This window comes from Magnolia sinica, chromosome 13 (assembly GCF_029962835.1).
Source record: "Magnolia sinica isolate HGM2019 chromosome 13, MsV1, whole genome shotgun sequence".
NCBI classification, from domain to species: Eukaryota; Viridiplantae; Streptophyta; class Magnoliopsida; order Magnoliales; family Magnoliaceae; genus Magnolia; species Magnolia sinica.
In genome coordinates, this window is record NC_080585.1 from 36,610,319 (window position 1) to 36,622,855 (window position 12,537).

Sequence of the window (12,537 nt, forward strand, 5' to 3'; positions counted from 1 at the left end):
AATCCCACTGTTTCCTCTGATGTGGGCCACCTGAGCATTGGATGTGGCTGATTTTTGGAGGGGGCCCACTTCAAGCAGGGGCCCACCTAATGAACGGTTTGGATGACATACACACACCATGGTGGGGCCCACAGCTGGGACCGTGGGTCCCTGCGCGTCCGCCCGCCGGCCAACAGGCACTGCCTGCGCCTCTGACAACAGCAGCAGCAATGCTGCTCCCTGTATATTTTTTTATTTTTTTGAAAAAAATGGTTTTTCTGAGGTTTTTCTCAGGTGGGGCCCACACCGACAAAATCCACCCCGCCCATTGGCTTCCATGGTTCAAAACAAGTCGAACAAGCCCAATATATGATATTTTTCAGTGTATAGAAATGGCATGGTGGTTTTTAACAGTAGAAACCAGTATTTTATATGTTATGGCCCGCCAAAAGATCGGATTGGCCCCATTTTTCGGCTCAACGCCTAAAATGGTCTGAGGAAAAGGATGGACGGCGTGGATTGAATACATACATTAAGGTGGGGCCTATATGAGTGGGCCACCCCATAAGCTTGGAAACAAGCTAATATTTATATTTTCTTTCCATGTCCAGCGTCCCTGGATGCTGGACGGTCTTGGCGTAACACATGCATAAGGTGGGCCTTGCTCCAGTGGGCCACCAAATAGATGAATGGTATGGGTAAAAATACATTAAGGTGGGATCCATCCAAGTGGGCCACACCACTACATCACCATATATAAGAATAAAAGAAAGAGAGGGAAAGAGAGAGAGAAGGAGAGAGGGACACGTGTGATGGAGGGACCCCGGCACTATGGGCCCTCCCCTGCATAATTTAAAACATACATCAAGTGGGTCCCAATACATATGGGCCCACCAAATCAAGGATTAACGGTGGAGATCACTTCTCCACTAAAATGAAAGGTCTAGATGACCCTATTTATGCAAGGAAAATAAACATCATGATGGGGTCCATGGAGGATGGCCCCATCATGGAATGATCATGGAATTTAAAGTGAGCCATCAGCCACATCTAGGATCCAAAGTGAGATCCATACCATCAATCGGTAGGCCTCACTTAGCCCATCATCAAAACAATGAAATCTAGCCTATGGAAGCACCCACTGTTCAATCTTCTTGGTCCATTAGAACGCTGAGCTCCTTGTGCTTCACTTTGATGAAGGATGATGAGAGATGAACGGTTAAGATGAAGGATTTTGGAATGGGAATGGGCCACACTCATCACACTCTTTTCTCTCATGGAAGAGTTTGGACGTGCACCACTCCTTAGTTGCTTGGAAGTGTGAAGAGAAAGAGAGAGAAATGGGATAGTTGTAAGGAGAGAGAGTGATGGATGTGAGGTGAGTGATGGATGTGAGGTGAGAGATTGGTTGACTTTTGGAGTTTGCTTGACTTATGGAGAAAGAAAGCATGGGTGGGTGTACTTTACATGAGGTGATTGATTGATGGGACATGTTGTAGAGATTCTCTTGGGATTGCAAATGCGCGGCGTTTTCTTTGAACTGAACGTTGGCCCACATCTCCCTTCCAGGGTATCGGATCGATGTCCAAGACGCGGTGTTAGAACCGCGGCGACAATGCGGTCGCAATGGTACAAGTCTCGGATTAAGCCGACTCAAATCTACAAGATATGACTTAGGGTCGCACGCAAACATCGATTATACATCGCAGGTTGTCGAAATTTGACGGGAAGGATCGTGGGATTCGACGGAACAGTATGGACTAGGATACGGGTCTTACATCAACCGTTTTTATTGGAAAAGAGGAGATGGTCGAGGTAGTCTTTGCATTTCGTAACCGAGTCAACTTTTTGGTTGGAAGAAGAATTAGCTTCAATACGGCTATGTTCTCGAAAGTCATTTTATTCTTCTCAACCACTTGTTTCTCTTTCTTCGCTAAGAGGGGGAGTACGCAGGCAGTGATAGATTCGGTCGACTCGGCGACTAATTCTAAGTAATATTCTTCCCACCGTTCGTGGAATGTTATTTGCAGATGGGGACAATATTCAAATGGAGGGCATAGGAAAGTAGAACTCATTTATTAGAAGTTGTCGTGTAGAGAAATATAAAAATCGACTGATTATACTAGCGAACACTCAAATGGTGGTTGGTTTAAAGTAAGGTGAGTATAAGGGTAAGAAATGCATTAGGACAATCTAAATTAATGGGCAATGAGATTTTGATAATATTGTTTAACTCCTAATTTAGCATTAACATCATAATCGATGGAACTACCATATGGGAGAATTCTGCAAATAAGGAAGTTATCCCATGCTTTTTCTCTTTTTTCTGACGATTTAGTATCAGTCAATTCAGGATTTTCTGACAAGGTCAAGAAGGGCTGATATCTTTATTATGGAATTGGCAAAAGAAATGACAGGGAAGATTGTGGTGAGAGAAAAAATAGTTCATGCACTCAGCGAATGAATGAAAGATTCTTTGGTATGAGAGGATTTATTATCCATAAGAATAAGAGACAATAAAAGATGACAAATATTAGAAAAAATGACTTGAAATATTCAAAAAGCTACATTTGTAAAAGCCACCCACTGCTGTGAAGACCTTTGGTCATTGCTTTGTACAAATCGTGGTAAAGGTGATCAAGCACAAAAGGAGAAAGTGCTAATTGTCAGCCACTAGCCAATGCCTCAGCCAAATGGAGGTACTCTTTGGTGATTTGGATTACGTTTAAACATAGTAAATATCGACAAATCCACGTCAGAAGAAATGTCACATACTCTTGGTGGCTAAAGGTATCTGTATTTTTTAGAAGATCAACATAAAGATGAAATACGATCTACCCTACCTCTTTAGGTAGATAAAGAAATGCTCATCCTTAGCGGCAAAGTTTGGGTAGACTGTTTCACCGAAGGGAAGAAGAAGGGCATAAATATCTCTAAATTGTTAGACATATATGGTCATAACCAAAGTGAAAAGTGCTTGTCGATTGGCTTAGAAAGTCGAGGCAATAGCCATCAAAGATGGGTAAGCTGGACAGTCGATGAGGGAAATTTTGATATATTCATCAATACCAATCAATTTCCATTATTCCCATCCATTTAGAGGTTTTGGCCAGACCCTTGGGGATTTGAGAGTAGTTAAAGGATTTAGGAGAATTGATTGAAAGAAAAGGGTTTCATCATGATGTGTAGGGAAGAATTGACTCAATGATAAGAGCAAGTGGTTTCAGGATCGAAGGCTGGCTCGAGTGCACGGAAAGTTCTATTGTTAGAAATGGAGAATTCAAGCAGGAATTTGACGATAACATAAGGAGCAAATGTTTAAGATGCAATCGTAGGACATAGAGGATGAGGAGGAAGTCATGAGGTACTTAGAAGGTTTTGAGAAGAAAACGAAGAGATGCGAGCAATGAGGGATGAAAAAGAGGACAATATTTAAAACAACGTATATATCGGCTGAAATCACATGCATTAATAAGGAGGTAATCATGACCCCTTAAGTAATATGACTAGGTGCGACGCATCGCAAGCATAGCAAAACACAAACCACCATTCAGTTGTTATCTTGGTCGCATTTAATCAATAGGGAGTCGACAAGTGGAAAAGTACTGATAGCATTAATTGCATTGGGTAACGAAGCAACATCACTTTCACCTTTTTTTTTTAAAGGTGAGGCGTCGTGGGGGCAACGTTGTACCCTATTTCCGACTGATCAGAATAAGCCCAATTAGGAAATGACATGTGACATTACACAATTGGTAAGAAGTGCATGAAAATATTTTTTGAAAGATATAATATAATTTTTATAGAATCATAACTATCACTGATTTGGCGCTACACGTCATTTGAGGACGAGGCATAATCAACAAGGTATAAAGGTCGAGATAAGTAAAATCTTAGAGTACAATTGAGAAGCAAAATGTGATCGAGAATGTATAATGGAGTTCGGTCGAGAGAAGATGTGATGCATGACATGTGATGGCTTAGCCCTAAATGCATATATAATCAGATTGAAGAGATTCAAATAATAAAATTAATCAATTAACTGTTTTCAATCAAGGGGATTAAGCAAATTTCAATACAGAAATGAAATCATTCTATCAGGATCATGCCTCTTAGCATAAAATCATGTAAACAGTAAAATAGAGAATATATGGATATGAGGATATTCTACATCTAGCATAAGTTAGTTCATAGTCAAGTTTGGATTCAATTCTCCTGACGAACCATTCCTAATTTCATTTCAAACAACAAAGGGAATATCTAGAGAGGAACGAAAAAAATGAAGAAGAGATGAGTTTGAGATGAAAGGGAGTACAAATTCAAGGGCATTAAAAAAAGAAAGAAGAAAAAAGACGACTAATTATTATCTTTTCCTACACCTCGAAATTTAGAAATAATGAAAATTTGAAACCAGGGCGGAATCCTCAACATCCAAGGGCTAATCCTAAAACCTTAATATCTTTAATAAAAGAGGAAGAAATAATACGAATTCTCATTCATTCACTAATAAAATAGGGTTTCTCACAGTGTATATACAAACCACGAAAGAAAATAAAAAGTGCACCGAAGCCCCTGAAAATAATAAAAAGACACCTAAACCTGAAACATCTGTGTGACATGGTATAAAATTCATCTCATGGGCCTGCGATCAGGATGAGGTCATGTCGCTTCTATACTCATAACATGTAAGAAAATGGGTCTAATGGACCTAGTGTCTATCTACATCAACTCCTCCGCTTTAATACTTTATCGGCGACGCCTCATCCCCTAATACACTCTAAAGGGTGCACCACTGATGTCTGTATCAAGATGAATAGTTGAAAGAGAAACACATACAGAAGAAGGATTTAGATGATGACTCTTCAATTGCTATAATTGATAAATTAAATAAAGAAACATATGAGGAATATCTACAATAAAGGTTTATAAATAACAGGAAGAATCAATGAAAAAATAAATAATAATAATATACAATCAAATCAAAACAAATTTATCTTTTATCTCAGTTTATCCTAGGAATAACGATAATCTAGTAGTAGTAATTCTTAGTGATAATTCTTAATTGTAATATATGTCTACGCTCATACGATAAACTGATTCTTATCTAATATCAAACAATTTTTTCAAGAAATGCATTCTTGCAATTGTTCCTATTGTCCGATTGTGAGTTTTTCCTTTATTATTGTTATTATTATTGCACCGGTACACTAAAAAGTTATTTCTTGTGAAAGGTAAAGCGCAACCCTATTTTTAGAAGAAGAACCTCACCCTTTATTATCACCTGATCATTATAAAATTATGTAAGTGTCTGAGTAGGCTACCAACCTTCTCAGATTCTGGTCATATATGCTCATATTGGATGTATCTACTTATTTCGATGCTTGGAGTTAAAGTTAATCCGTTTGAATCAAGCCGCTATATGGATTCTAGTACTCTTACACACATCACATGTGATAAAAAAATAAACCGAGTGACAACACTTGCTAGCTAGCCCAATACTTAGATAAACTTAATTACCCTAACTTTATCTTAAATCCTTTTTCATATCATTTTGAAACATAAAATTTGAAACAATTTAAAGACTAATTGCAAGGTAAAAATTATTTAGTGCTGCTCATGTGATAAATAATATAGATTTAATAAATGAGAAATGATATGGTGCTCTTTGAGCATTACAAGTTGTAGTGCTCCTAGTTGCATCAATTTGCTTAGATGGTCCATTCGATCAATTTAAACTATTCACAAAGTTCAAAACACATTTTCATTGGATATAATTTTAAAAATATATTAATCATATGATCCAATCCATCTTTGTTTTGGCTTTATTAATAACAAGCATTCATTTTTTTAGGCCATGGCTGGATGGTTACAATTGCATAACAAGAGTGACTCTTTAGAATCACAAGCAATGAATGGCATGCCCTAAAAAATGATCAAATTATTGGTATGATCTATTTCCAGTAAATTATCTTCATTGTTCATATTAAAGACCATTGATTAAATGGTTCATATTTGCTGGATCAGTGTGATCTTTGTATGATAGCTGATCAAGTGTACATTGAACCTAATGAACGTTTTGGATCAATGGATTTAACCATCCAAATGTCCAAATACAATTAGGGTACCATAACTTATAATGCTTTGAGAGCACCTGAGCATCTCAATAACACACCAATGCCAAATTTAGCTACGCATAAGAAAAGACGAGAAGATAATAAAATAAAATAAAATAAAGAGAGACGAAGAAGAGCCAAACACAAGACGATAGACCTTCACACTACTTAATGTCATTAGACCCGTATGTTAGCCAGCCAGGTCAAAGGCCGAACCTAGACTAATTTCTAGATGGGTCTGAAAATTAGACCTAAACGCATAAAAATAAAAACCTGGTCTATTCCATCAGACTTGTTACACAATAGATCTATGGGTGCAACTTGGGCAGGTTAGGGTAAGGTTGAGGGTCCATCCAAGTCTGACCTATCCTCAAGTGGACCGGAATCGGATTGGCTACTGCCCCTGCCACCAGCCCCGTGGCTGGTGGTCAGTTCTCTGTGGGCCCCACCATGATGTATGTGTTTTATCCATTCCGTTCATCTATTTTTACAAATCATTTTAGAGCTTGACCCAAAAAAGAGAGGGATATAAATTTCAAGTGGACCACACTACAGGAAAACAATAGTGATTGGATATCCACCATTAAAATCCTCCTAAGGCCCATTGTACTATTTATTTGACATCCAATCTGTTGGCTAGGTCATACAAACCCAGATGAAGGCAAAAAAACAAAGATAATTTTGATCCAAAACTTTTATGCCCTCAAAAAGTTTTTAATGGCTGATGTTCATTCAACACTTTTTCCTGTAATGTGGTACACTTGAGATTGGGATATACCTCATTTTTCGTATCCAATAATAAAATGATCTAGAAAAATAGATGGAGGGCATGGATGAAACACATCCATCATGGTGGGTCCCACATAGCACCGACCATCAGCCATTGGCTGATGGCAGGGGGAGTAGCCAATCCGTTTCCAAGTGGACCCACCAGAATTCCACCCAAGATGTCCATCCCCAACACAAACGCCAAACGTCATTATTTCGGATTCAAATTTGCTAAACCCGAATCCAATCGGGTCGGATTTTTCCAACCCTTAACTTTACCCGAGGACCTAAAGAACCGACCCACCCAAAACTCGGGTTGGGTTAGTCGGGTTCGGGTCAGTGGAAATGCGAGTAGCATTCCAATTCCACGACCAGACGAGAGTCGGCTCCAAATTTCTATTTCTTTGACCGCAGGGTAGACGAAGAAAGAAAGCAGAATAGCGAGAAAGAGACTTTCCTTCGAGCTTCTCCTTTCCCATCTCTCCCCTCTTTCCTCCGCTCTTTCTTTCCCGCCGTCCCCTCGTAATAAAAGAGGAGCCCAAACCCTTACTCAGTAGATATCTCTCTCTTCTCTTCTCCTTCAGACAGATAATCCCTCTTTCAAGGTTTGTCTTTTTCTTTTCCTTTTTATGTATTCTTCTTCTTTTATTAATTAGGTTTTCTGTAAGAAGATCGCTGAAAATCTGCCTATTCTTTCTTCAATTATGTAATTTTTATTATCTTTTTGTTTTTGAAATTATCTTGAGATTATCAAAACCTAGATTGAGTCAGTGTTTGATCTCATCGTTTGGTAGTTTTTGATATCTACACCGTCTGATTGATAACATCGCCCTTATTTTATAAGTCAGTTTAAAATCTGTACTTTCTATTAAAAAAATCGTTTCAACATTCGGTAGTACCAAAGTTACAAAATTGTACTAATTTATTACTGAAAGTAGAAAGAAAGGGCGATTGTATCAATCGTCGGGTGTTGATATAAAAAATTAAACCGTCAATAAATTGAAAATAAACATAAAAATGGATGGCCAAGATCGTTGTAAGCATCGTCATGACCATCTAAAAACCATGTTATGGACAAATTCAGATCATATGCCCATGGTGTAACCCTTTCTTTTGACTTTTGGTAATACCAAAGTTACAAATTTGTATCGTTTTTATGACTGAAAGTAGAAAGAAAGGGTGCTGCTTTGTTTGGTGTTAACAATGGGTATATGGTCTGATCATTGATCTGAATTGTCCGTATAACGGTAGTTGGTCGTCTGAAGATGATACTTACAACAATCTCGTTGGGTATTTTTTGATATCACCACCCGTATGTTGGTCGTCTGAAGATGATACTTATAACAATCTCGTTGGGTATTTTTTGATATCACTACCCATATGTTTGACGCGATCACCCTTTCTTCTACTTATGGTAATACCAAGTGACAAAATTGTATTATTTTTGTTACTATTGAAAGTACAAAGAAAGAGTGCTGCTGTCTTTGGTGTTAGCAGGCATATGGTAATTGTTCATTCGGCAGTCATCGGATGATGCTTGCTACCCATCTGATCAATATCTTGCGAAATGGATGGTTAAGATGATGGTTATGACGATCTTGGCCATCTATTTTTCAAGTTTTAATTGTCTGTTTTCCAATCCATGCATCGGTTAGATGATGCAGTATCTCCAATATATGGCTTGGAAATGGCAGTTGTGAACTTCATATGGTTAGGATGAGGCTAGTTTTACCCTAGGCCTAGTTGCACGGGACCTGTGGCAATCCAATCAATGACCTGAATTGTTCATTCTAATCCGTCCGCTCTGCTTCGACCACCAGACAAGAGTACTTACTGTCCATCCGATCAACAGCTTGCAAGATGGATGGTCAGGGTGATGCTCATGATGATATTGACCATTCACTTTCCAAGCTGTCCGGTTGTACTGTCATCCATGCACTGGTTAGACAGTGCTCAATTTCTGATCTATGGCTTGCAAATGAACAAGTTCATAACAAAAACGACCAACTTCAGATGGTTATGATTATCTGTTCTATGTGATTTTTCGCATGGTGTCCTGCAACGAGTGGCATGGATGTCCATATCATTGATTGGACTATCCGATCATCCAACGCAACTAGTTATGCTGTAGGCTATGGTATAACTAACTGCAGAAGATCATGCATCTATCATCATCTTTTGCTTCTGTATTTCTTGATCTTTGGAGCTGTTGTCCTTCTTTCTGAAAATGGATGTCTTTTCCCTTGTATAACAGAAAAAGGAGGTGACAGTTGTTGAGCATGTGTGTCATTCCAGACACCGTGAAGAGGAAATCATCGCCAGCTGAGTTCATCTCCATGGACAGCAAAATCCAGGATCAGAAGGGTCCCTTTCCCTCCTCGAATCTGCTTGAATTATCTGCGTCCAATGATCTGATTGCCTTCAAGCGGGCTGTGGAAGAAGATGGTCTGGCCATCAATGAGGCAGCCTACTGGTATGGTAAACGGACCGGGTCGAGGAAGATGGGTTATGAGCAGAGGACACCATTGATGATTGCCGCAATGTTCGGAAGCATGGATGTGTTGAAGTACATACTATCTACTGATGGGGTTGATGTGAACATGTCTTGTGGTTTGGATGGTGCGACTGCCCTCCATTGTGCAGCTGCTGGCGGGTCTGCCTCTGCTTCAGAGATTGTCAAGCTGTTGATCAATGCTTCTGCAGATGTGGATTCTCTTGATGCTCATGGCAATCGGCCTGGAGATGTGATTGCGCCAGCCTCCCCAACAGAAAAACAGAAGTCCCTGGAAATGATGCTGAAAGGTATTCGCGGCAGCAGTGGTAGAGAGGAAGAAAACTCTGCTTCTTCCGGTCAAAACATCAGCAATTTGAATGAGAATCAACAGCCACTGGAAGAGCAGGTTCTGGAGAAGAGAGAGTATCCGGTCGATTTCTCGATGCCAGATGTAAACAGCGGCATCTATGGGACAGATGAGTTCCGGATGTACACCTTCAAGGTGAAGCCGTGCTCACGGGCATACTCACATGACTGGACAGAGTGCCCTTTCGTCCACCCTGGGGAGAACGCAAGGAGGCGGGACCCATGCAAGTACAACTACAGCTGTGTGCCATGCCCCGAGTTCCGGAAGGGGGCATGCCGTCTAGGAGATGCCTGTGAGTATGCTCATGGAGTGTTCGAGTCATGGCTCCACCCTTGGCAATACCGGACCCGGCTCTGCAAGGACGAGACTGGGTGCACACGCAGGGTCTGCTTCTTTGCCCACAAGCGGGAAGAGCTCCGTCCCGTGCATGCTTCTACGGGGGCAGCTATGCTATCTCCCCGATCATCATTTGCTGGTGCTTTGCCCTTGGACATGACCACATCGAATGGTGCCCCATCTGGGATGATGCTTCCTACTACTACAGCGCCAACATCGCCTTCGTTGTCATCATGGCAAAACCTGCCTGGTGTCATCCCACCAACCTTGCAGTTGCTAGGCAGCCGGCTTAAGACAGTATTGAGTGCTAGGGATTTGGGTTTGGATATGGAGATGCCAGGGCTGGAAGGTTATCAGCAGCAATTGATGGATGAGATATCGAATCTCTCTGGGCGGACAAATGCTTTTGCTGCTGCTGCGGCAGCCCTTGCTGCCTCGTCGGGCAGTCGGAGTGGGAAGTTCAGTCGTGCCAGTTCAGTGACGCCCTCCAACCTTGAAGATGTTTTTGGGTCTCTCGATCCTCCCACCCTATCTCAATTGCAAGGAATTTCACTGAAAGCAGCAGCTGCAGCGTCTCATTTTCAATCTCCCTCAGGACGTATGGCTCACCAGAACGTGAACCCGCAGTTGCATTCTGCCTACAGTAGCAGCCCGTCTTCCTCACCAGTGAGGACGTCATTGGCGTCGTCTTCTTTTGGGCTGGACCCCACATCAGCAGCAGCTGTTATGAATTCAAGGTCATCTGCTTTTGCAAAAAGGAGTCAGAGCTTCTCTGAACGGGCAATGATGAATCGTCATCCCAGCCATTCAACGATGGCCACAACAACAACGGAAACAATGCTTTCAGACTGGGGCTCACCTAATGGGAAACTAGACTGGGGTTTTAAAGGGGAGGAGCTTAACAAACTCAGGAAGTCAGCATCTTTCGGGATCCGCACCACCACCACCACCATCGCCCCAGCTGCAGCGACAGTCTCAACAGCTCCACCGGTTTACGAGCCTGATGTTTCATGGGTGCAGTCTCTTGTGAAGGACGGCCCTTCAGCAGGATGGGCTGGTCAGCAGCAGTATCACCATGACGGTGGTGATGAGTTCGATTCCTTGGAGATGCTTTCTCCTTGGGCAGAGCAGCAGCTTTGTATGGAGCAGGAGCAGTTGGCAGCTTAAGTTGACCGTGGCCCACCTTACAGGTTTCTTGCCATCCTTTTTTTGTTCTTTTCCTTCTTTTTAGTAATGATTGTATTTGTTCTGTTGATATATGAAAGAAAGGTAAATCAAGTGCCCGCAAGGGAGGAAGAGGAAGCTGAAATGGAAAAGAGGAAATGTAATATTTTTCTTTTTTTAAGCATTCAATCTTAAGAAAATGACAAAGAAACATGATCTTAATATTGATGGATCGATATGATCATATTTCATCTACAGATTTAGCAGTTTTCATGTGTATACTGCGTAAGCGAAAACTGTTATTGTTATTGTTCAAAAAAAAAAAAAAGAGCAAAAACTGTTATTGTTCATATATTCATTTCTCTTTCAGTATATGGTTTCTGAGTCTTCTATGTTGAAAATTTCCAGCAACTACACTTATAATCCATGGCTTATATAGAAGACGTGATTCCTCAATTATTGGATGGGTTCAGTGTACTGAATGCATTCATTAGATTACCATTGTTTTGATCTTTAGATGTAAAGGTTTTCCATGTAAAAGCCTACTACTTGAATATATTACCAATGCATCGATGACATCGTGAACATGCTGAGGTAATTGACCTAGTAATTTGGGCATGTTCGGAAATATGACTGATTATAATTTCCTTAGGGTTTTATTATTATTATTATTATTATTATTATGATAGCCAGAAATTAGTTTATGAGAAATCTGTGGAAGTGCAGTTTCTGAAAAGCCATTTTATCAGAAAATGCTGTTTGGATGATTGTCTTTGTTTTTGTTTTTTCTTCTATTGTTGTTTGCATGTTGATGTCTGAAATATCATTTTGTGAAATGTCCATGTGGTATGATGCAGTTACCGCTGTATGTTTTGAGCTCTAGAATGAACATTGTATTTCCTGCAATCCACTTTCCTATGATGCAACCGAGGAGCTAAAAAGAGAAAACAGTAACATTCCACATTTAACTAAACATAGACCCAAGATTAAGGGCTCAGATATTCCAATTTGGAAGATGTTTTTGGGGCATGGCCCATCCACTTTCCCGTGCTGCAATTGGAGAGTTACGAATGGTAGGGTAAGCTTGTCTAGTAAGATCATAAATGGGCCCGTTTTAGGCTCAACTCGGGCCTGACTAGAAAATTTTGTGAAACCTAGGCATGGACCCAGCCTATTTGGCAAGAGTCCATCTGCAAAACCTAGGCCTTGGAACCAATGTTTTCCGTGTTGTTATCGCGTAATGTATCGTATCTTTGGGATATGAATACATATTGGTTATCGAACGAGATATGTCGGTTGTATCGCATAATGTATCA

The 12,537-nt window shown here is 40.5% G+C and overlaps 1 protein-coding gene across 1 annotated transcript; it reads left to right on the forward strand.

Moving 5' to 3' along the window:
- Positions 1-7,286: 7,286 nt before the first annotated feature.
- Positions 7,287-11,573, forward strand: LOC131223586 (zinc finger CCCH domain-containing protein 29-like). The gene is made up of 2 exons (XM_058219021.1): positions 7,287-7,465; positions 9,115-11,573. The coding sequence occupies exon 2, from the start codon at positions 9,140-9,142 to the stop codon at positions 11,222-11,224; it is 2,085 nt and encodes a 694-aa protein (XP_058075004.1). The 5' UTR covers positions 7,287-7,465; positions 9,115-9,139; the 3' UTR covers positions 11,225-11,573.
- Positions 11,574-12,537: the final 964 nt, after the last annotated feature.

What these genes read in the sequence shown, in the direction of transcription:
- LOC131223586 (XM_058219021.1), top strand. Translation starts at nt 9,140, where the DNA reads ATGTGTGTCATTCCAGACACCGTGAAGAGGAAATCATCGCCAGCTGAG.